The 26861-nt window shown below is 41.3% G+C and overlaps 1 protein-coding gene across 1 annotated transcript; it reads right to left on the reverse strand.

Moving 5' to 3' along the window:
* Positions 1–11513: 11513 nt before the first annotated feature.
* On the reverse strand, positions 11514–13679 carry LOC138853914 (uncharacterized). Its single transcript, XM_070093617.1, has 2 exons — positions 11647–13679; positions 11514–11606 (listed from the first exon to the last, which is right to left on the reverse strand). Exon 1 carries the CDS (start codon positions 13161–13163, stop codon positions 12123–12125), a length of 1041 nt encoding a protein of 346 aa, XP_069949718.1. The 5' UTR covers positions 13164–13679; the 3' UTR covers positions 11514–11606; positions 11647–12122.
* Between the last annotated feature and the right edge of the window lie 13182 nt (positions 13680–26861).

Raw genomic sequence — 26861 nt, forward strand, 5'->3', positions numbered from 1 at the left:
GGCTGCTGTTTCCAAATGGTCAGTCCGATTGTTTCGGCGATGACAAGCAGTGGCAGCATTCACTGGAGTGGAGCAGCGAGCAGCTCAACGGAGGTGGCCAAGGACAACAACGGGTCAGTCAACAATGATCACTCAACAGTGGTTAGGTACAACCCGATGCACAGGACGACGGTACGGTGTACCTGACCAGCACCCCACCGAGTGGATCCGGGATCGATTCCAGGCAAGGCGAGACGTATGGGCAAGTCAAGTCTCTGTTCACCTGCTGCCACTGTCCTTGTCGAGTGTTGTACGTCACATCCTGGAAAAGAAAGTTAAAATATAAATATATTGTTTTGTAACAAATAATGGGTAAAATCCCCCACCCACCTCTCTCTCTCTCTCTCTCTCTCTTTCTCTCTCTCTCTCTCTCTCTCTCATTCAAACATACACACAGCACCATATAAGCTGCGCAGGTTTGGGCGTCTATAGTGCGTTGTTCAACGCAGTTTTCGCGTGACGCTAAATGGAAAGTGTTGGTCGCTGGGCTTAACGTTGGCGTGCGGGGGATGGGAAGATTACACAGCACAGGACGCATCAGGGTGTAGGGATCCCCCACCAGTGTGCTGGTTTTGTGTGTTTGTGTGCGAGATGTGTGTGTGTGTTTGCGTGTAGTGTGAGTGTATCGTGTGTGTTCCTGTGTGTGTGTGTGTGTGTGTGTGTGTGTGTGTGTGTGTGTGTGTGTGTGTGTGTGTGTGTGTGTGTGTGCGCGTGTTTGTATGTGACGAGTATTGTGTATTTGCGTATGTGTGTAGTTTGTGTTTGTAACGTGTGTGTTCCGCGGAATGTAGTGTTTGTATCTTCTGACTTTCTGGGTTCGATCATACCCTCTATTAAAACTGTGTAGATAAATTACCTTTCCCACATCCTCATTTAGCTCATTCCACATTTGCTACCTCAAGACTGAATAAATATTTCAAAAAAATATCTGTGGTGCATGACTGGTTTTATAGATTCCATCTATCTCCCCTCGCTCCTGTGTCCCTTGTGTTCGTGTGGGGGGGATGCGTCAAGTGTGTACATGCATATATAAATGTTTTTACATACACATGCCTACACTGATCCTTGCATTCGCATTTCCGTGTGTCCCTTCCTTCATCAAACACTATATAAAGCAAAGATCTGAATAAAATTCAGTTATTTCCCCGAATGCTTCGTGCAGACTACAGACTCTTCAAATGTTGGGTCTCATGTGTGACCCACAACATCACTTGTAGTGTCTGTTCGTACTGCAGAAGTAGTTGGGAACATTTCCTCGCATTCCACAGGATTCCTGGCATCACATACTTTATGCAAGAGAGTGCCCTATGCAACATGTCAAAACAGGAAAAGAAATGCTTGCAAGAGAACAGTATCAGTGTTATCCAGTGGCCAGAGAACAGCCCCGACCTGAATTGCATCGACAGTTCTTGGAATGAAATGAGAACGAAACTCCATTCTAATGAGAAATCTTCGGTTTCTCTTTTGTCAGATCAGATAACATAAATATCTGGATTCAAGGAATTTTCTTGATTTAAAAAAAAAAAATGTCCAATTCTATGTCTAACGGTCTGAAATTGTTAATCAGATCCTATGGAAACATGACCCAAAATTAAAAAATAAATGAAATTTGTATTTTCTCACCATAAATCCTATGTAATTTGAAATTCTCTTGCACTCTAACCATTGGCAAATTGCAAAGTCAGTAGAATAAAAACTGACATTGGCTGGACCTCAGAAGAGAATGATCACCTTCCAGCGAAACGTTATCTAATAAGGAGTTGATCTATCATAAGTGACTTTGTATTTTCTTACTGAACAGAGGCAATGGCATGACATAACGAGGCTCTCACTGTGGCTGTGTAGGTGAAAGGCCTCACACCGCAACTAGTCAGCGACGTGAATACAGTGCTACTTTACTGTGATAGAAATGTGTATATCTCAGCTGTGTCATACGATAACCTATCAAAAGCTCACTATGTTTGTATCTGAACCTCATATCCTTACAAATACTGTTTTAATGTTTAAGGAAGAATGCTAGGGTTGTTACATAAAACTAACCTATAGAGTTAGCAACAGTGGTGTAAGTATAGATAAAGTTAACAGTGACAGAGTTACTATTGACAGAATTGGCAACAAGAGAATTAGGAGCTAAAGAGTAAGTAGCAATAAACTAAGCAGTAATGCAGTAACAGAGTAAATAATGATAATCAGAGGACCTCAGGCACACAAACTCCTGATTAACTTTATTTAACATTTAATAAAAATCACATAAGATCGTGGATCATTCTGAGCTCGGGACGGAGAAGACCAAACACACAGGAAGAATTTTCTTCGTGGTTCAAGAGACCCGTGGCACTATACATCAAATCTTCCCTTGTAATAAAACAAAGTGACAGTGAAAAATGGTATAATGAATAGGATATTACGAGAGCGTAGTCGTGCCTCATCATCACTCCTCGGTACAAAGATAAGATATATATTACAGTCAAGTTATGTTTTAGCTCTCCAGTTGTGGCTGCGTTGGGTTCTCTGTAACCAGCCAGCACGCCAGTGTGTTATGGATCATCCCTCGCCAAGAGATAAAATGTCGAACAGAAACACACACACACACACACACACACACACACATACACATCGATAGACAAAAAGAGACACATACACAGACCACGGTTCGAGTGGGGTTAGAACCCATGGTAGGCGAGTCGTAAAACTCCAGGCCAGTCGTAAGCCACTGGACCAGCGGTTAGTTTGTAGTCGTCATATGATTTAGTGAGACACATACACAGTTCAGGACTGAAGTTCAGAACTGAAAAAGTGGCTCATGGTGATGCGTTTCCTTAGTGAATTTCTTGAACTGGGCACTTGTGTCTTTATTAACAAATACAGAAACAACCCTCACATAGAAAGAAACGTATGGCGATATTTCGGTTCGACTTGCACCATTAACTAATTACACACTGAGTACTCACACAGTCTGTGTTCACGGGAAGAGTCAAACTGCAGACATAACATAATACACTGTGCAACGGTGCATTAGTGGAGTGTATAACACCAGGTCATTATCATTAGGGCATGGCGTATAACACAGCTTATTATACCCGGATACGGCATAGCACCATACCACAGAGTTTAGCACCAGGACACAACGCATATCACTAGCCAATACATAGCGTATAGCACTAGCCAGGACAGCGTACAGCACTAGCCAGGACACAGAGCATAAGACTAGCCAGGACAAAGGGAAGAAACAGTGCTGCACAACACAACCATTGCAATAAGCACCGCAGTGTCCCATCTCAAACGGGTTTTATGGAGGCGCTTAAGCGCGTATCTGGCGGCCACAAGGCATCAGTGTGGCCCTAAACTCCTAAAGCAAGCCGTAGCTTTGGATATAGCTTCTGTTTGCTCAAGAACCGCCAGATCAGCCACGCAGACCAGAGCTTCAGCTCGCTAGTTGCATTAGCTCTCCAGGCACGCTCCAGGCCTTTGACCGAATGCCTCTCCCAGAGCCCCGAAAAATTTCTCTGTGCTCTGAGAACGCGCTAGACATTTTTGGTGCTCGAAGAACTGCTAGATTATATATTACTGAACAAGTAGGGAGGGGCGGTCATAGAGCGCCTAAGGAACGCCGAGGAAAATATCTTTATTAGGGATTTTTTTTTAAGCTAAATTTAGTTCACTGGCAGTGTGTTTGTGTTCTCACAGTTACTTAGATGTTTTAACTTTTAAGGTTTATATAAAAAGATATTACAAGGAACCCAATGGAAATAAGTTGCTTTGTCTGACTTCTTTGAGGGGAGGTTATCATAAGTAGTTCACACTATGTATGATAACTAGACTTCAGTGTACGTTTGCCGAAATAAACTTACTCAGAATGATAATTACATTATGGGATCATCCACAGGATGCTGCTTCTATGTTCTGTATGATTATTACGAAGGGGGAATATCCGCAGGATGCTGCGGATGTTACAGTTCATTGATGGAACAAAACCTAGCTATGTATTGCTTTCATATTTCATCACTCAGAATTGGTTTTATACATGTAGCAGCGAAATCCCTCAAACTGACAAGAGAAACTAGAGAGATTAGGATAGTGTCAACCGGGAAGAAGGGAAGAGTTTGTGAGGAATGGGGCTGGGACCTCTCTAGATTATTATTATAATTATAATTATTATAATTATAGTTATTATAATTATAATTACAATTATTTTTGTTAATTTAATAATGTATCCGTACAGTATTATTAATTAGTAGTATTAGTATTTATCATAATTATAATAATGACTAATAATAATGTATTAGTATTATTAGGAGGTAGGTTACTGAAAGCAGTGAAGAGTTTTTACGAGGATAGTGAGGCTCAAGTTAGAGTATGTAGGAAAGAGGGAAATTTTTTCCCAGTAAAAGTAGGCCTTAGACAAGGATGTGTGATGTCACCGTGGTTGTTTAATATATTTATAGATGGGGTTGTAAGAGAAGTAAATGCGAGGGTCTTGGCAAGAGGCGTGGAGTTAAAAGATAAAGAATCACACACAAAGTGGGAGTTGTCACAGCTGCTCTTTGCTGATGACACTGTGCTCTTGGGAGATTCTGAAGAGAAGTTGCAGAGATTGGTGGATGAATTTGGTAGGGTGTGCAAAAGAAGAAAATTAAAGGTGAATACAGGAAAGAGTAAGGTTATGAGGATAACAAAAAGATTAGGTGATGAAAGATTGAATATCAGATTGGAGGGAGAGAGTATGGAGGAGGTGAACGTATTCAGATATTTGGGAGTGGACGTGTCAGCGGATGGGTCTATGAAAGATGAGGTGAATCATAGAATTGATGAGGGAAAAAGAGTGAGTGGTGCACTTAGGAGTCTGTGGAGACAAAGAACTTTGTCCTTGGAGGCAAAGAGGGGAATGTATGAGAGTATAGTTTTACCAACGCTCTTATATGGGTGTGAAGCGTGGGTGATGAATGTTGCAGCGAGGAGAAGGCTGGAGGCAGTGGAGATGTCATGTCTGAGGGCAATGTGTGGTGTGAATATAATGCAGAGAATTCGTAGTTTGGAAGTTAGGAGGAGGTGCGGGATTACCAAAACTGTTGTCCAGAGGGCTGAGGAAGGGTTGTTGAGGTGGTTCGGACATGTAGAGAGAATGGAGCGAAACAGAATGACTTCAAGAGTGTATCAGTCTGTAGTGGAAGGAAGGCGGGGTAGGGGTCGGCCTAGGAAAGGTTGGAGGGAGGGGGTAAAGGAGGTTTTGTGTGCGAGGGGCTTGGACTTCCAGGAGGCATGCATGAGCGTGTTTGATAGGAGTGAATGGAGACAAATGGTTTTTAATACTTGACGTGCTGTTGGAGTGTGAGCAAAGTAACATTTATGAAGGGATTCAGGGAAACCGGCAGGCCGGACTTGAGTCCTGGAGATGGGAAGTACAGTGCCTGCACTCTGAAGGAGGGGTGTTAATGTTGCAGTTTAAAAACTGTAGTGTAAAGCACCCTTCTGGCAAGACAGTGATGGAGTGAATGATGGTGAAAGTTTTTCTTTTCGGGCCACCCTGCCTTGGTGGGAATCGGCCAGTGTGATAATAAAATAATAAAAAATAGAAGTAATAGTACTAGCAATTATTATTAATATTTTTTTTTTTATTATCACACCGGCCGATTCCCACCAAGGCAGGGTGGCCCGAAAAAGAAAAACTTTCACCATCATTCACTCCATCACTGTCTTGCCAGAAGGGTGCTTTACACTACAGTTTTTAAACTGCAACATTAACACCCCTCCTTCAGAGTGCAGGCACTGTACTTCCCATCTCCAGGACTCAAGTCCGGCCTGCCGGTTTCCCTGAATCCCTTCATAAATGTTACTTTGCTCACACTCCAACAGCACGTCAAGTATTAAAAACCATTTGTCTCCATTCACTCCTATCAAACACGCTCACGCATGCCTGCTGGAAGTCCAAGCCCCTCGCACACAAAACCTCCTTTACCCCCTCCCTCCAACCCTTCCTAGGCCGACCCCTACCCCGCCTTCCTTCCACTACAGACTGATACACTCTTGAAGTCATTCTGTTTCGCTCCATTCTCTCTACATGTCCGAACCACCTCAACAACCCTTCCTCAGCCCTCTGGACAACAGTTTTGGTAATCCCGCACCTCCTCCTAACTTCCAAACTACGAATTCTCTGCATTATATTCACACCACACATTGCCCTCAGACATGACATCTCCACTGCCTCCAGCCTTCTCCTCGCTGCAACATTCATCACCCACGCTTCACACCCATATAAGAGCGTTGGTAAAACTATACTCTCATACATTCCCCTCTTTGCCTCCAAGGACAAAGTTCTTTGTCTCCACAGACTCCTAAGTGCACCACTCACTCTTTTTCCCTCATCAATTCTATGATTCACCTCATCTTTCATAGACCCATCCGCTGACACGTCCACTCCCAAATATCTGAATACGTTCACCTCCTCCATACTCTCTCCCTCCAATCTGATATTCAATCTTTCATCACCTAATCTTTTTGTTATCCTCATAACCTTACTCTTTCCTGTATTCACCTAAAATGTTAAAACCGACTGGGTAATATACCTTCAGGTTTGATTTGATGAAAGACAGAGCAGCTACAATTCCTTGGATCGAGAACTCTTCACTAGCATCAGGCCATCCTCCCAGGACGTAGGCCTCCCGAAAACTGCCTACAACTCTTCGTTTTTTAATTTAAGATATGGCTGTAGTCAGCCGGTCCAGATAATGCCTGTACGAGCACTTTTACTGCCTTGAAGGGGGTGTAACGCGGCGGTCGGGAAGCCGAGAGGAGGCGAGGGATAGGGTAGGCAAATGGTTTTTCACAGATGCTGCATAACCACTGCAATGTTAATGTGGGTTTTGGTGTCTCTGGGGTTATAATGTGACCTCGTAAGATCTGCCCTGTCTGGGAGGAGTTACTCTCCCATGACTGCTACTTTACACTCCCTATGTTGCTTTACCCTCCCTATGACTGTTATTTTACACTCCCCATGTTACTTTACCCTGTGACTGGTACTATACCTTCCCTATGACTGTTACTTTACCCTCCCCATAGATGTTACATTACCCTCAGTGAGGGGAGGGAAGAAGCTGCATTATCTTTGTGTTTATTCATTCACGGTCATTCATTACGACTTAAATCGAGTTCACAGGCTTGAGGGAGGTGAGGTTAGATTTGCTGTGAAGGTTGCTGGAGCTGTGGGAAAGGACAGTTGAGTCACAGACATTGGCCTCTGACGCAGATATGACACAGCAGTGCTACTCTGTGGAACTTTCCTATCAGAAGCTGTTAGGCAAGACACATATGCAACAGTTAGGTATCTTTATTTCGAAACGTTTCGCCTACACAGTAGGCTTCTTCAGTCGAGTACAGAAAAGTTGATAGAAGCAGAAGAGACTTGAAGACGATGTAATCAGTCCATCACCCTTAAAGTTTTGAGGTGGTCAGTCCCTCAGTCTGGAGAAAAGCATTGTTCCATAGTATGAAACAATATGGAGATGAAGTGACAGGATGGAGCTTTATATAGCGCCAAGAGGTGAGACGTAGGTCACTAGAAGAGGTAAGAACTCAGATGTTGGGAGGTCAGGTCCCTCTCAAATCCAGCCATTCTCACTAGTGGAGGTTGTCGAAGTTGATTGCAGGTCTGTACCAAGATACCCTTGTGTTGCAGTGTCTGACAGATTGAACATATTGTTTCATACTATGGAACAATGCTCTTCTCCAGACTGAGGGACTGACCACCTCAAAACTTTAAGAGTGATGGACTGATTACATCGTCTTCAAGTATCTTCTGCTTCTATCAACTTTTCTGTACTCGACTGAAGAAGCCTACTGTGTAGGCGAAACGTTTCGAAATAAAGATACCTAACTGTTGCATATGTGTCTTACCTAACAACCTGTCGGTATTTTATACCATTTTAATGTTCTATCAGAAGCTCTGTAGTTCAGCGGTAAAGCATTGGACCTGCTTGGAGGTGCTTGAACCACGGATCAAGCCCCTTCTGTTTATATATATATATATATATATATATATATATATATATATATATATATATATATATATGTTTATATATATATTAACAAGTCGGCCGTCTCCCACCGAGGCAAGGTGACCCAAAAAATAAAATACTTTCATCATCATTCAACACTTTCATCTCACTCACACATAATCGCTGTTTTTGCAGAGGTGCCCAGAATACAACAGTTTAGAAGTATATATGTATAAAGATACACAATATACCCCTCCAAACCGACAATATCTCGAACCCCTCCTTTAGAGTGCAGGCATTGTACTTCCCATTTCCAGGACTCAAGTCCGGCTATATAAAAATAACCGGTTTCCCTGAATCCCTTCACTAAATATTACCCTGCTCACACTCCAACAGATCGTCAGGTCCCAAATACCATTCGTCTCCATTCACTCCTATCGAACACGCTCACGCACGCCTGCTGGAAGTCCAAGCCCCTCGCCCACAAAACCTCCCTTACCTCTTCCTTCCAACCTTTTCGAGGACGACCCCTACCCCGCCTTCCTTCCCTTATAGATTTAAATGCTCTCCTTGTCATTCTACTTTGATCCATTCTCTCTAAATGACCAAACTGCCTCAGCAAACCCTCTTCAGCCCTCTGACTAATACTTTTATTAACTCCACACCTTCTCCTAATTTCCACACTCCGAATTTTCTGCATAATATTTACACCACACATTGCCCTTAGACAGGACATCTCCACTGCCTCCAACCGTCTCCTCGCTGCTGCATTTACCACCCAAGCTTCACATACATATAAGAGTGTTAGTACTACTAAACTTTCATACACTCCCTTCTTTGTCTCCACATATACCTCAATGCACCACTCACCTTTTTTCCCTCATCAATTCTATGATTAACTTCATCCTTCGTAAATCCATCCGCCGATACGTCAACTCCCAAGTATCTGAAAACATTCACTTCTTCCATACTCCTCCTCCCCAGTTTGATATCCAATTTTTCTCCATCTAAATCATTTGATATCCTCATCCCCTTACTCTTTTCTATGTTCACTTTCAACTTTCTACCTTTACACACATTCCCAAACTCATCCACTAACCTTTGCAATTTTTCTTTAGAATCTCCCATAAGCACAGTATCATCAGCAAAAAGTAACTCTGTCAATTCCCATTTTGTATTTGATTCCCCATAATTTAATCCCACCCCTCTCCCGAACTTTTTACAACCCCATCTATAAATATATTAAACAACTATGGTGACATTACACATCCTTGTCTAAGACCTACTTTTACTGGGAGGTAGTCTCCTTCTCTTCTACACACTCTAACCTGAGCCTCACTATCCTCATAAAAACTCTTTTCAACATTTAGTAATTTACCACCTATTCCATACACTTGCAACATCTGCCACATTGCTCCCCTATCCACTCTATCATATGCCTTTTCTAAATCCATAAATGCAATAAAAACAAACTTCCCTACCTTTATATACTATTCACATATATGCTTCAATGTAAATACTTGATCTACACATCCCCTACCCACTCTGAAATCACCTCCTTGCTCATCCGCAATCCTACATTCTGTCTTACCTCTAATTCTTTCAATTATAACCCTACCGTACACTTTTCCTGGTATACTCAGTAAACTTATTCCTCTATAATTTTTACAATCTCTTTTGTCCCCCTTCCCTTTATGTAAAGGGACTATACATGATCTCCACCAATCCCTAGGTACCTTCCCCTCTTTCATACATTTATTAAACAAAAATACCAACCACTCCAACACCATATCCCCCCCTGTTTCAATATTTCTGTCATAATCCCGTCAGTTCCAGCTGCTTTACACCCCTTTCATTCTACGTAATGCCTTACGCACCTCCTCCACACTCATATCCTGTTCTTCTTCACTCCTAAAAGATGATATACCTCCCTGGCCAGTGCATGGAATTACCGCCTCCCTTTCTTCGTCGACATTTAAAAGTTACTCAAAATATTCTCGCCATGTATCCAAAACCTCCTCCCCATCTACTAACTTCCCTACTCTGTTTTTAACTGACAAATCCATTTGTTCCCTAGGTTTTCTTAACTTGTTCAACTCACTCCAAAAAATTTGTTTTATTTTTATTAAAATTTCTTGACAGTGCCTCTCCCACTCTATCATCTGCTCTCCTTTTGCACTCTCTCACCACTCTCTTCGCCTTTCTTTTACTCTCCATATACTCTACTCTTCTTATAATACTTATGCTTTATAAAAACCTCTCATAAGCTTACTTTTTTCTTTTATCACACCCTTTACTTCATCATTCCACCAATCACTCCTCTTTCCTCCTGCACCCACCCTCCTATAACCACAAACTTCTGCCCCACATTCTAATACTGCATTTTAAAACTATTCCAACCCTCTTCAAACCCTCCCTCCCCACTACTCATACTTGCATCAGCCCACCTTTCTGCCAATAGTTGCTTATATCTCACCCGAACTTCCTCCTCCCTTAGTTTATACACTTTCACCTCCCTCTTGCTTGTTGTTGTCATTTTCCTCTTTTCCCATCTACCTCTTACTCTAACTGTAGCTACAACTAAATAATGATCTGATATATCAGTTGCCCCTCTATAAACATGCACATCCTGGAGCCTACCCATCAACCTTTTATCCACCAATACATAATCTAACAAACTACTTTCATTACGTGCTACATCATACCTTGTATATTTATTTATCCTCTTCATAAAATATGTATTACTTATTACCAAACCTCTTTCTACACACAGCTCAATTAAAGGCTCCCCATTTTCATTTACCCCTGGCACCCAAAATTTACCTACTACTCCCTCCCCAACATTTTTGCCCACTTTATCATTGAAATCCCCAACCACCATTACTCTCACACTTGGTTCAAAACCTCCCCACGCATTTATTCAACATTTCCCAAAATTTTCCTCTCTCCTCTACACTTCTCTCTTCTCCAGGTGCATATACGCTTACTATAACCCACTTTTCGCATCCAACCTTTATTTTACTCCAGATAATCCTTGAATTAATACATTTATATTCCCTCTTTTCCTGCCATAACTTATCCTTCAACATTATTGCTACTCCTTCTTTAGCTCTAACTCTATTTGAAACCCCTGACCTAATTCCATTTATTCCTCTCCACAGAAACTCTCCCACCCTCTTCAGCTTTGCTTCACTTAAAGCCAGGACATCCAGCTTCTCATTCATAACATCCACAATCATCTCTTTCTTATCATTCGCACAACATCCACGCACATGGAAACATTTGTCCTGTTTCCTGACGAACCTTACCTAACCTAACCTATTGAGACATCCCACTTTGAAAATTTTCTTCTTATTCTTTTTAGTAATTATTTCAGGAAAAGGGGTTACTAGCCCATTGTTCCCGACATTTTAGTTGACTTTTACAACACGCATGGCTTACGGAGGAAAGATTCTTATTCCACTTCCCCATGGATATAAAAGGCAAAATAATAAGACCAAGAACTATTAAGATAAAATCAAAGGAAACTCAGATAAGTGTGTATAAATAAACATGTACATCTATGTGTAGTGTGACCTAAGCGTCACACTACACATACATGTATGTGTAGTGTGACCTAAGCGTCACACTACACATACATGAACATGTATGTGTAGTGTGACGCTTAAGACACCAGCAATTCTACCATCATGTAAAACAGTTACTTGGCAGAAAGGTAGTACGTCCCTGGGTGGTTGCTGTTATTATTATTATAATCAAAGGGGAAGCGCTAAACCCGGAGGATTATACAGCGCCTGGGGGGGATGTGGAAGGCATTCAGGCTTAATTTGGGGAACTGGAGCACAGATCCAATTCCCTAAATCAAGAGCCCCTCACCAACATCAAGGAACCTTCCTTGAGGGGATAAATCTTGTGTCCAACAATGTGACATATTATAATGGCAACATTTCCCTCTCCAGGAGCTTGTCAAGCCGGCTTAACATACTGTCGGCAACTCTACCAACAATATGTCAAGCGGGCAATTCTACAAACATTATTACTACAGGTCTATCAAGAGACGGGCCAGGAGCTAGGTGAGACAACCCATTACCCTCAGGGACGGCTAAGACGTCTCCCAATTTCTTCGCTGAGATAATGACCGAACCTTGAGAGGGTTGGCCTCACTACTGGATTGAGATCCATCCCCTTGATGATCCACCTTGTGATACCAGGGGGTGGTACTCTCATGATCCTTAGGCAGAGTTTGACAAGCCTAATTAAGGAGTAGGTATCCGAGGCTCGGGAGGCTATATTGTCCAGAAAGAGCTCAGGAGCGTACCAGGGGTACTTCTGCCGCCTCAGCTCCTCGTTCTCAGCTCGGAGTTTAAGGTTGCCCTTGGGATTGAACTTGTTGAGAACATGATCGTGGACATGACCTGCAGGCGTCAGAAAGCCAAAATCGAGCAGAGTTACTACAACATCATCCGATTTAACCTCGACGCTGACGTTATCTTGTTTGACATCATTATGGGTTAGGTCTAATTGATGAATATCGTCTAAGATAACGCAAAGCCGACGAAGGACTCTGAGGATAGAAAGATCGCCAGGGTAACTAAGGATATCAGATAGGTAGTCATAGAGGGTTACGCTACCGTGTTGAGTCATTATTATTGCTGGAGGACGTACACATATACCCACTAAATGAGGTACCCCAGTCACCGACTTCACTTGCAGGAGCTTGTGTGCCTCGTCACACGCTTGCTCCAGTGCCAACCTATACTTCTTGAATTTTTTAACACAGAGTGGAGGGTGACTGGGAAAAGCCGTCTCGTTAACTGTGTACACGTCAGCATAGGTACCGCTGCCCAAGATGACGGAGCCGCGGATGAACTCTCTCTTCCACCTCATTAAAAAACCAGCCTCTCCGAGATCCAACATCTTTTTCTGCAGCGACCATTCGCTTGAGCTGAAGGATCTTCTAACGGCCATTGCCCTAAGCATCACCCAGTGGGCGATGATCTTCCAGATGCTTGCCACCACCATCTGAGGAAGACCCCAGACACGTATCAACGTTACAGAGCCCACAAGCGCACACACTCCGATAATGACAGTGTACGAGGGCTCCATCTCATTTATCTCATCCTGCTGCTGCATCCTGCCGCCAGCCAGCAGGTTCTCCAGATAGGCCAGCTGCCGCAGCTATAGGCAGTAAGTCACGAAGACGCCCAGGGAAGGCACATCCTCGAAGCTCGAGGTCTGGCGTGAGAGATCAAGACTCAGAGGAGGAGCGACCAGACGGCCTACGAGGGGAGAGTCGTGAAGGAAGCCCCTGACACTGTACTTGACCTCATGACGAAGACGAAGGCTGAGGTGCTTCTCCAGCAGGCAGGTCTTCTTGTTGAGTAGCCTGACCTCCTGCCTCACCCACACCCACCCACACTCGAACAACAACAACAACGCCACGAAATATAGTTCCATATTATTACGCATTTTTTGTGTTTCTCTGAATTTAAAACTCTGAAACTGAAATACAAGAAGAGGAAACCAGTGGAACATTAGCTTATCAAGGAAGGAAGAAGAGATGGACAACAGGAGAATTAATGGAACAGTATAATAAACTCTCCTTAGTCCTTGTGTCGAACGGTCCTCTGTGAGTGGTGAAAGTGTTAAATGATAATGAAAGTTTTTTCTTTCCTTTTGGGTCACCCTGCCTCGGTGGGAAACGGCCGACGTGTTAAAAAATATATGTCGTGCCGAAAAGGTAAAACTTGCAATTTTGGCTTATACAGCAACGCTCTTCTGGCCGAATAAGACAAGCGAAAATTTGTGTATGCAATAATTTCGAAGAAATCATTCTGAACCTAACGAAAAATATATTTCATTGTTTATTATTAAATTATTGTAAGCATGTAATATATATTTAGTTGGATTAGACTAAATTAAATAGCGCTTGTTAAGGTTAGGCAAGTTTTATAATGTCTTTTTGGTACAAAATTATTAATTTTTACATTAACATAAATGAAAAAAATATATCTTTAAACACATAAGAGAAAATTTTAGAAAGGATTTAAATTTAAATGAGTTCCTGCTAATCGACCAGTTTTACCTACACGGATCGATCGATATATATATATATATATATATATATATATATACCTTAAATAATAATTACTTTCATTCCAGTGTCAGTGAAACATTGACATTCTTATTCAAATGAATTTAATGGCGCTGACCTATTACGATTAATATAATTGTCATAAAATACATTATTGTTGAATTACGTAGAAAATTCACTGTCAGTAGCTATAAAAAATAACATCCAGGCTGCGGCAGCAGAAAAGCCGATGATTTGAAAAATATTGGAGTAGGTCGAGTCTTCATTGCTTCATGGCGTAAATTTTGAGGTAATTGATAGCGTCTGTTTATTTCTTATTTTATTGCCTAAAAAATGTATCCAAGGAGATAACAGTGTGTTGAAGGGAGAGAGAGAGAGAGAGTGGATGGAGGTGGGAGAATGACAGTAATTATTCATCAAACTTAAGCTCTACAATATACTGTATTCCATATTATTACGTCTACCATTATTACATTTCTACTATTACTACTGTTACAACTACTACTATCACTAACTCTACTTCCACCACAGCTACTACTGCCTCCAGTATTATTCGTACTACTACTACTGCTGCTATTGTTGCTACTATTACTGCTACTATTACTGCTTTGAAAAGACACTATGCGTTCTCTCACCCTTCCAATATTTGTCTTCTGGCCTTCTCTACTTTTCTCGCCCCAGTAGTTACTTGACAATTATCCAGGAGGGACTGAAACACCGTCATAAGGTGAATGAAAACGGAACATTTTCCGAATACAATATTCGAAGAGTGAAAGAGCTCTTCGATTCCCTGCGAAGCTCAGATATTTATTCTCCGTACTTAATTATGCATTATAATTGCTCAGTGTGTGTGCTCATGAGGTAGCGGACTCGAGACTCACGCATCATGAGGATTTAGCAACTCATAGCTGAAGGTGAAAACCCTAGGCAAATACCGTGTTGGAGACTCGTTAGATAACCTGACGTTTAAGGATGTTTTTTGGCTACCAGCGTCGAATACAAAAAAATACGGAGCTCTGTTATGTGAGGGACCTGAAGTTAGAGGCCAACCTTGAGACGAATGAACACTTAGGATGCGCTTTTTTCCGGGGGGAGGGGGGGGGGGAAGTTTCGGTCGTCGGACCTTGAAGATGAATCAAGGTCCAGAGGACCAAAACGTTCTCAAAAAGTGGTAGCACTCGTATCAATCTCTCACTCAAGTTGTCTGCAGTCTCATCGTCGAATAGACTCTTCAAAATTCACAAGACACTTTCTTAGAGGCCTTTTGATATATAAATTATATATATATATATATATATATATATATATATATATATATATATATATATATATATATATATATATATAGCCTAACTATGATAGCTTAACCTAACTGTGGCCTAGCTATGATAGCTTAACCTAACTCTGTAAAACTGGTTCCTAACTGTGGCCTAGCTATGATAGCTTAACCTAGCTATTCCACATCCGGTTTTCGAAGGACCATCATGGAAAAAATCGCCAACACAATGCTCTCCAATGCTTCAGGAAAGAACAAAGCTCGTCTCCTGGCAGTGAAGGCACCACACTCAGGAGATTTCCTGTTAGCTGTTCCCAATTCCTCCCTGGGCACCCGTCTCGACCCACAGGCCATTCGGATTGGTGTTGCTCTTCGCCTAGCCGCCCCCATCCTCACCGAACATAGGTGTATTTGCGGCAGGGCGACAGCTGATCAATTCGGACTCCATGGTCTCGTGTGCCACACAGCAGAAGGGAAGTATGCCAGACATGAGGAGATCAATGACATAATAAAGAGAAGCCTCGCCACAGCCCGTTGCCCAGCTCAACGGGAACCCCAAGTACAGAGGTCTGATGGAAGTCAAAAGCGTCCTGATGGAGCCACTATGCTACCCTGGAAGGATGGAAAGCAGATTGCCTGGGACTACACCTGTGCTGCCACATTGGCAGACACCTACTTGCCATACTCTGTAGTGGAAGGGGGTGGAGCTGCCAGCCACAGGGAGACCCAGAAGATCCGAAAATATGAAGACCTTCCCCCTTGCTATAACTTCATTCCAATAGGGTCGGAGACCCTTGGAGCATGGGGCAAGTGTGCTCTAAAGTTCCTCAAAGAGCTGGGTGAAAAGCTCATCATAGAAACCAAGGACCACAGGGCGACCAGCTTCCTCTTTCAGAGACTCAGTGTTGCGATCCAGAGAGGAAATGCCTGCAGCATTCTGGGCACGCGGCCCACCGCAGGGGAGCTGGACGAAGTATTCGAGATGTAGCTCTGAGTTACCTATGTTGTTTTACTTTGTATCATATTTTTGTGAATGTTTTGTCAATGTATTTTGTCTTTAAATAAAATATATATACATAATATAGGGGGTGGTAGGAGAAAATTCTCAAACAGCTTCAGGGAGAATCTTGAGTTTTCCCAGAAGCAAGTTTATTCTTTTCTCTGAGGATGAGGGTCCCCATAACAGTTCTAGAGGTGGTACCTCCCTATATATATATATATATATATATATATATATATATATATATATATATATATATATACATATATATATATATATATATATCGTCCTTGTGATGACATTTTATGAGAATTATTCTTCAGAAACATATTGAAATTACTAAAATACAGGAGAAGGAAGCATTCAAAATATTGAGAAACAAAAAATACTCTTTTAATCAGGCCATTCCATCAGAATGGAAACACAGTGTGTTGGATCATTGCTATAATAAACTCAGAAGAATTTGTAATGAACTCAAATCAAACTACAAAGAAAATTAGACATTTTAATTGAAAATAGTGATTGGACAAAGCATGCTAATAACAATTTTGTAATTAACTTACAAGAGGAAATATTAGATAAAAATACAACTGCTGCTCTAGGTTTTGGTTTAAGTTTTGCAACTTCAAAAAAACTTAATAATGTTGAAATTTCAAAAGCCTTTTGTAACTTTGAAAAATCTTCTGATTTATCCTCTGATGAAATTAATATTAGTAAGGGTATATAGCTCTATGTTAAATCAAAACATTCCCAATTGCCCTCAAAGATTATTTAAGTCTTATGATACGCTTAATAATAATAAAAATTTGCGCCTTACTAAAGCAGACAAAATAAATGCAATAGTAATTATAAAAGAAAATGATTACCAAGAAAAAATGAATAATCTCTTAGATGATACTGAAACCTATTCTAAACTTAGAAAGAATCCCTTAGAAACCGTTAACAACAATTTCAATAAAACAATAAAGCTTTTGCCTTACATATTTGGACTAATAAAAACACACAAACCAGGGAATCCAATCAGACCAATTATTACCTCCATAGGATCAGTTTCATATAAATTATCCAAATGGCTTGTTGACATTTTTAGCCCTATTGTTGGCAAAATTTCTAACTTTAATGCTAAAAACAACATAGATTTAGTTGACTTAAATGATTTTAACATGTTTAGTTTTGATGTTACTTCCTTGTTTACGAAATTTCCTGTTGATGATTTATTAAGTTTCTTATCTGAAGAACTCGTTAATTATGATTTACCATTGCCAGTTCCTACCATCATTAAACTTATTAAACTTTGCATTGTTGATGCAAAATTTGTATTTAATGATAAGTTTTACACTCAGAAGTTTTGAATGGCAATGGAAACTCCTGTTTCACCTGTTCTTAGTAACCTATACATGGAATTTTTTGAAACAAGGCTCCTTAACACAATCCTCCCTAATAGAGCTAAATGGTTCAGATATGTTGATGATATTTTGAGTCTTATGCCCAAGAATGTAGATATACACCATTTCCTTGTTAAATTAAATAGCTCAGCCCATTCTATAAACTTTACTGTTGAGTTTAAGGAAAATAACTCATTGCCTTTTCTAGATGTTTTAATTATTAAGGGTAATAATGAATTCAAATTTAAAATTTACAGAAAACCTACAAATAACTGTTCCTATGTACACTATTATTCTTCCCATCAAGATCAAATTAAACTGTCTGTTTTCTCATCAATGTTTTTGAGAGCTTTGCGTATTTGTAGTCCAGAGTTCATAGATGAAGAAATATCTAAAATTTATGAAATAGCCAATGATCTGAAATACCCAAAAAACGTAATTGATAAATCTTTTAAAATTGCTAGAAATACTTTTTACAATACACAAATAACCCGCACATAAAAGACAGAAGCTTACGACGACGTTTCGGTCCGACTTGGACCATTGACAAAGTCACACTAACAGAGGAGGAGCAGGACGGCTATATATAGGCAGGAAGAGGTGGAGGTAGTAGTAGTGGTAGTAGTAGTAGTAGAAGTAGTACAAGAATTGTATATACCGACAGGATGTATTATATACAATTCTTGTACTACTGCTACTACTACTACTACCACTACTACTACCTCCACCTCTTCCTGCCTATATATAGCCGTCCTGCTCCTCCTCTGTTAGTGTGACTTTGTCAATGGTCCAAGTCGGACCGAAACGTCGTCGTAAGCTTCTGTCTTTTATGTGCGGGTTATTTGTGTATCGTTCCAGTCACGGTATTGTGCCTTTTTGTTATTTACTTTTTACAATCCAAAAAGGGACAACCAACCTTATTCAACTAAAAATATGTTGGTTCTCCCTTACCATGAAAACTTGGTTGATATGCTTTCTATTCTTAAGACTTTTATTATCAAAATTGTATTTAAAAATCTTGATACAGTAAAAAAAAAACTTTTGATAAAGAATTCCCCCCAAAATGCTGACGGATGTGTCTATAAGATTCCTTGTAAAATTTGCGATAGTTTATTAGTGTCAAACTGGTAAGTCTCGAACTAAGATATAGCATTAGAACTGGACAAGATTCCAATGCTCTATTTATTTATGTGAGAGATTTTAACCATCCAATTTATTTTCAAAAAGTTGAGAAAGTAGTATCAAGCAAGTCCATGGTCGACAGGAATGTAATTGAATCTTGTTTCATAAAAAACAGTTTTGACAATAATATGAATATTTCCTTTGGTTTATATAAATTAGATCCATTTATAATTAATAGAATTTGGGAAGAATTTAATAATACATTGGAGAAATAATAAATCTTAATTCCAGGAACAGCTGTTAAAAATTGACCACTGTCTGGAAAATCTTCCAGCTCCTGCACCCAACATCTTGCTCCTGGGGGATTTCAACTTAAGGCACCTAAAATGGAGGAATATAGCAAATAATATTGTTGCAGTAATAACACCAGGAGGCAGCTCTGATGAAAACTCACACTCACACGAGCTTTTAAATCTCTGCACAAAATTCAATTTAAACCAGCAAATAATAGAGCCTACTAGACTGGAGAATACACTAGACCTCATCTTCACTAACAATGATGATCTGATAAGAAACGTCACCATATCAAAAACAATATACTCAGATCACAACATAATTGAGGTTCAGACATGTATGCGTGGAGCCCCAGACCGACAAAATGAGACTAGTCACGAGGGAGCATTCACCAAATTCAACTTCAATAACAAAAACATAAAGTGGGACCAAGTAAACCAAGTCCTAACCGATATAAGTTGGGAAGATATACTAAGCAACACAGACCCAAACTTATGCTTAGAACAGATTAACTCGGTGGCACTCGATGTATGCACAAGGCTTATTCCTCTAAGAAAAAGGAGGAGTAGATGTAAAATAGAAAGAGACAGGCGCTCCCTTTACAGGCGACGGAAAAGAATAACAGAGCGGCTAAAAGAGGTCAATATATCTGAAATGCGCAGGGAGACACTGGTCAGAGAAATAGCAAGCATCGAACTTAAGCTAAAAGAATCCTTTAGGAGTCAGGAATCGCGGGAAGAACTAAAAGCCATAAATGAAATCGAAAGAAACCCAAAGTATTTCTTCTCCTATGCCAAATCAAAATCGAGAACAACGTCCAGTATTGGGCCCCTACTTAAACAAGATGGGTCCTACACAGATGACAGCAAGGAAATGAGTGAGCTACTCAAGTCCCAATATGACTCAGTTTTTAGCAAGCCGCTAACCAGACTGAGAGTCGAAGATCAAAATGAATTTTTTATGAGAGAGCCACAAAATTTGATTAACACAAGCCTATCCGATGTTATCCTGACGCCAAATGACTTCGAACAGGCGATAAATGACATGCCCATGCACTCTGCCCAAGGGCCAGACTCATGGAACTCTGTGTTCATCAAGAACTGCAAGAAGCCCCTATCACGAGCCTTTTCCATCCTATGGAGAGGGAGCATGGACACGGGGGTCGTCCCTCAGTTACTAAAAACAACAGACATAGCCCCACTCCACAAAGGGGGCAGTAAAGCAACAGCAAAGAACTACAGACCAATAGCACTAACATCCCATATAAAAATCTTTGAAAGGGTCCTAAGAAGCAAGATCACCACCCATCTAGAAACCCATCAGTTACACAACCCAGGGCAACATGGGTTTAGAACAGGTCGCTCCTGTCTGTCTCAACTACTGGATCACTACGACAAGGTCCTAAATGCACTAGAAGACAAAAAGAATGCAGATGTAATATATATACAGACTTTGCAAAAGCCTTCGACAAGTGTGACCATGGCGTAATAGCGCACAAAATGCGCGCTAAAGGAATAACAGGAAAAGTCGGTCGATGGATCTATAATTTCCTCACTAACAGAACACAGAGAGTAGTCGTCAACAGAGTAAAGTCCGAGGCAGCTACGGTGAAAAGCTCTGTTCCACAAGGCACAGTACTAGCTCCCATCTTGTTCCTCATCCTCATATCCGACATAGACAAGGATGTCAGCCACAGCCCCGTGTCTTCCTTTGCAGATGACACCCGAATCTGCATGACAGTGTCTTCCATTGCAGACACTGCAAGGCTCCAGGCGGACATCAACCAAATCTTTCAGTGGGCTGCAGAAAACAATATGAAGTTCAACGATGAGAAATTTCAATTACTCAGATATGGTAAACATGAGGAAATTAAATCTTCATCAGAGTACAAAACAAATTCTGGCCACAAAATAGAGCGAAACACCAACGTCAAAGACCTGGGAGTGATTATGTCGGAGGATCTCACCTTCAAGGACCATAACATTGTATCAATCGCATCTGCTAGAAAAATGACAGGATGGATAATGAGAACCTTCAAAACTAGGGAGGCCAAGCCCATGATGACACTCTTCAGGTCACTTGTTCTATCTAGGCTGGAATATTGCTGCACTCTAACAGCACCTTTCAAGGCAGGTGAAATTGCCGACCTAGAAAATGTACAGAGAACTTTCACGGCGCGCATAACGGAGATAAAACACCTCAATTACTGGGAGCGCTTGAGGTTTCTAAACCTGTATTCCCTGGAACGCAGGAGGGAGAGACACATGATTATATACACCTGGAAAATCCTAGAGGGACTAGTACCGAACTTGCACACGAAAATCACTCACTACGAAAGCAAAAGACTTGGCAGACGATGCACCATCCCCCCAATGAAAAGCAGGGGTGTCACTAGCACGTTAAGAGACCATACAATAAGTGTCAGGGGCCCGAGACTGTTCAACTGCCTCCCAGCACACATAAGGGGGATTACCAACAGACCCCTGGCAGTCTTCAAGCTGGCACTGGACAAGCACCTAAAGTCAGTTCCTGATCAGCCGGGCTGTGGCTCGTACGTTGGTTTGCGTGCAGCCAGCAGCAACAGCCTGGTTGATCAGGCGCTGATCCACCAGGAGGCCTGGTCACAGACCGGGCCGCGGGGGCGTTGACCCCCGAAACTCTCTCCAGGTAAACTCCAGGTAATTGGTTGAAGAGTTTGTGGGATTCCATGAAGGACGTGTCTAGTTGGGCCAGCGGACCTGCTGCAGTGTTCTTTCTTATGAGTCGCGCGTCAGGTGTTGCTTTGTTGTGGGATGTGATGGTGAGGGGTGGTCTAGACCCTTTATATGCCTTCCTTTGATGCATTACTTTTATTGTTCCTTGATAATGTCAGTCACGAAAGCGCTTGGAATTTCATTATTCTTTCACAGTGGTTGTTTTGCATATATATATATATATAAATATATATATATATATATATATATATATATATATATATATATATATATATATATATATATATATATATTACAATGCTCAAAATACCCGAACAAATATAATACCAAAATTTTTTATTTTCAATCCCCTCACGGAAGGTTCCTTGAAGTTGGTGAGGGGCTCTTGATTTAGGGAATTCGATCTGTGCTCCAGTTCCCCGAATTTAGCCTAAATGCCTTCCACATCCCCCCCGGCGCTGTATAATCCTACGGGTTTAGCGCTTCCCACTTGATAATAATTTCAATACTAGTGTGTAGTGTTCACAAATTCTCGCCTCATAGCCTCTCTGGCTTTTAATGCTGCCCTGTTCAACAGTAGTGGGGACAACAGTAGTAACAGCAGCAGTAGTGAGGACAACAGTAGTAACAGCAGCAGTAGTGAGGACAACAGTAGTAACAGCAGCAGTAGTGAGGACAACAGTAGTAACAGCAGCAGTAGTGAGGACAACAGTAGTAACAGCAGCAGCAGCAGTGGGGACAACAGTAGTAACAGCAGCAGCAATGGGGACAACAGTAGCAACAGCAGCAGCAGCAGTGGGGACAACAGTAGTAACAGCAGCAGTGGGGACAACAGTAGTAACAGCAGCAGCAGTGGGGACAACAGTAGTAACAGCAGCAGTGGGGACAACAGTAGTAACAGCAGCAGCAGCAGTGGGGACAACAGTAGTAACAGCAGCAGCAGTGGGGACAACAGTAGTAACAGCAGCAGCAGTGGGGACAACAGTAACAACAGCAGCAGCAGTGGGGACAATAGTAACAGCAGCAGCGAGGACAACAGTGGTAACAACAGCAGTGAGGACAATAGTAACAACAGCAGCAGAGAGGACAACAGTAATAGCAGTAGGAAGGACCGTGGGTGGTAGCTGCCACCCGCCAACATACACATGTCACCGTCTCGCACTGAACATGTAATGTCCGCGTAGCGAATCGCTAAAAGTTGCGGTATGGGCGTGGCTTTAATAGTTTGGTGGGTTGTGGGCGTGGCTTTAATAGTTTGGTGGGTTGTGGGCGTGGTTTTAATAGTTTGGTGGGTTGTGGGCCTGGCTTTAATAGTTTGGTGGGTTGTGGGCGTGAGTTTTTTTTCATCCCTTATCTATAAAAAAAAAAGTCTTTAAGGGTCACAATCCATCATCAACCATCATCAATCTATCATCAATCATAATTATAATGATCAATCCATCACCATCAGTCATCATCATCAACCCGTCATCATCAATCCATCATCATCAACCCATCATCATCAACCCATCATCATCAATCCATCATCATCAATCCATCATCAACCCATCATCATCAACCCATCATCATCAATCCATCATCATCAACCCATCATCATCAATCCATCATCATCAACCCATCATCATCAATCCATCATCATCAATCCATCATCAACCATCATCAATCTATCATCAATCATAATTATAATGATCAATCCATCACCATCAGTCATCATCATCAACCCATCATCATCAATCCATCATCATCAACCCATCATCATCAATCCATCATCATCAACCCATCATCATCAATCCATCATCATCAACCCATCATCAATCCATCATCATCAATCCATCATCAACCATCATCAATCTATCATCAATCATAATTATAATGATCAATCCATCACCATCAGTCATCATCATCAACCCATCATCATCAATCCATCATCATCAATCCATCATCAACCCATCATCATCAATCCATCATCATCAACCCATCATCATCAATCCATCATCATCAATCCATCATCAACCCATCATCATCAATCCATCATCATCAATCCATCATCATCAATCCATCATCATCAATCCATCATCAATCCATCATCAACCCATCATCATCAATCCATCATCATCAATCCATCATCATCAATCCATCATCATCAACCCATCATCATCAATCCATCATCATCAATCCATCATCATCAATCCATCATCATCAACCCATCATCATCAATCCATCATCATCAACCCATCATCATCAACCCATCATCATCAACCCATCATCATCAATCCATCATCATCAATCCATCATCAATCCATCATCATCAACCCATCATCATCAATCCATCATCATCAATCCATCATCATCAACCCATCATCATCAATCCATCATCATCAACCCATCATCATCAATCCATCATCATCAACCCATCATCATCAATCCATCATCATCAATCCATCATCATCAACCCATCATCATCAATCCATCATCATCAACCCATCATCATCAACCCATCATCATCAACCAATCATCATCAATCCATCATCATCAACCCATCATCATCAATCCATCATCATCAACCCATCATCATCAACCAATCATCATCAATCCATCATCAATCACTAAACCAGAATGTATCACACACATGTCAGGGAGACAGAGCTTGTCCTCTCGTCTCTAGACCACAAGCACACGACGCTTCTGGTCTCTCTCTCTCTCTCTCTCTCTCTCTCTCTCTCTCTCTCTCTCTCTCTCTCTCTGCCTCCCTCCCTCTGCCTCTGTCTTTAGTCTTTGCTCAAGTGTGAGTTTTCCATTATCCCTTATCTCTCCCATTATCCCTTCCTCGTTATCTCAACTCTCCGCGTCGCCCTCTTCAGGTTCTCTCGTTCTTTCAACTTTCTCGTATACGTATTTTTTTTTTTTAACTTTCTCCTTCAGGCTTCTCACATTACAATCCATTTATTTCATGTTTTATCCCCCTCGCTATCTCTTTCTCTCCTTCCTTAGGCCTCCTACATCACTACCAAGCGTTTGTTTTATTCTTTCCCCTTCCTAAGTCCCTCAATCCTCTCAAAGTCTCTTTCTCGATACCTTTACCTGTCGTTTTTCTCTGTCCAGTCAGTACTCTCTCAGCCTCCAAAATGTCTTCTGTGTTGTTTACAGTTTTTTCTTTATCTTTGAAGGTATTGCCCTGATGCAGGAGAAGGGCTCTTTATAGTATGAATTAAAGATTCCCGTCTCGTTCCTCGGATCAAACCTAACTACTTCCTCTTCGTAGAAGCTGTATGAACCCTACAAGTTATTATTATTATATTTTCAAGGAATACTCGTGTATATATATATATATATATATATATATATATATATATATATATATATATATATATATATATATACCTATATATATATTTATTATTATTATTATTATTATTATTATTATTATTATTATATTGGCCTACGAGAGTGAGGGAGGAGAGGAGTAAGGTTTGAAAAATGAGGGAGAGAGAGACAGAGAGGCAGGATAAGAGAAGTGAGGATGGAGAAAGGAAGGAACGTCCGGGATGTTAACAGCAAGTAAGGAAAAAGTAAAGTCACTTTACTCTTGATATATGAAAAGAAATGAAAAGTTCAGAGAAGAGAAAGAGGCTGTGACAAAAAGGATAATTTGCCTATCAAGAGAGAGAGAGAGAGAGAATATAAAGTAAATAGTGAAGATGGAGGAGCCACAAAGGAAGCACTTCAGGTGACGAACGAGAGAACACAAGGAAGGAATATCACGAGGGAGGATTACAGTAAGTCTTACAAAGTACTGTGATGGAGAGGCTGCGAAGGGAGGTGTGAGGGAGGGGATGTGTGTGACTGGGGAGATGTGAGCGAGGGTAACCGAGGGAATGTAAATGTGAAGGAGTGGAGGTGCATGGTAGAAGAAGAGAGGAAACGGACGTGTGAGGGAGTGGAGATATGTGTGTGAGACAGGGAGGATATTGTATGCTAAGAGTATGATATATTTTATTCGGCGTGTGTCACACTCCCATATAGGCTGCCTCCCGTCCAGCGAACCAGGTGCTAAGGGTTTAACGTCGTTATACCAGTACCCTGGTTAAACCAGCCAATAACAAGGAAGCCCGGCAAAGCTGTGAAGCGATGTGGTACACTTGTGGAAACAACTTTGGCAGACTTGCCTTCATTGCTGGTCGCTCACGGTTCACCGTGTCTTACGTTTGCATTTGCCTCATTGATCACCGTGCCTCGTTATACATAGTGTAAATACTGTACATAGGCTATAGTATTTTGTAAATAAAAGCTTGTTTGGTAAAGGAAATATATTTCAGTTATTCTTTGCTGTCTTTTGCTTGTTGCGAAGTAGTAATCGCATAAAGGTAAGGTATACAGGCCATATCTACACTTGTCTTTGTCAAAGAGGGAGTGGAAGTGTGAGAAACGAGAGGCGTGCGAAAGGAAAGGTATAGGGAAGGAAAGGTATAGGAAACTAAGAAAATTTGGAAGGTAATGGAGTTATGGCATGAGAATGAAGATGACAAAAAGCTGCCATGAAACATGATAGCTGGAGTCGATGTTAATAAAATATGATCCTCACTAAATGACAGAGTGGTGTAGGATTCGCTAAAAGACGGTATCCATGGGAAAGATGTGGCTGCCCCTGATTCTCTTTGTGCAAAGAGTTTTCTCTTAGTGACAATTCCTGTAAATTTAGGAAGGCCAAGCATCCTCCTGGAGAACCTTTAAGAGCTTACTGCTTCCTTGTAGGACCCACCAGAACCACTGGTGGGTCCGAGCTCCTCGCACTTGACTCGTGTCACCTTGAGGCGAAAGCCTGCAGAAGTGTGCACCTAGTACAGCAGCTGTGGTCTCTGTATTTATCCCATACATTACCCGAGATACAACATACAGCAGGCACCAGCAGAGCTCCGTGTCCTTGTGCCTGGAATATAGGTGAGCCA

The sequence above is a fragment of the Cherax quadricarinatus genome, chromosome 3, assembly GCF_038502225.1.
Source record: "Cherax quadricarinatus isolate ZL_2023a chromosome 3, ASM3850222v1, whole genome shotgun sequence".
NCBI classification, from domain to species: Eukaryota; Metazoa; Arthropoda; class Malacostraca; order Decapoda; family Parastacidae; genus Cherax; species Cherax quadricarinatus.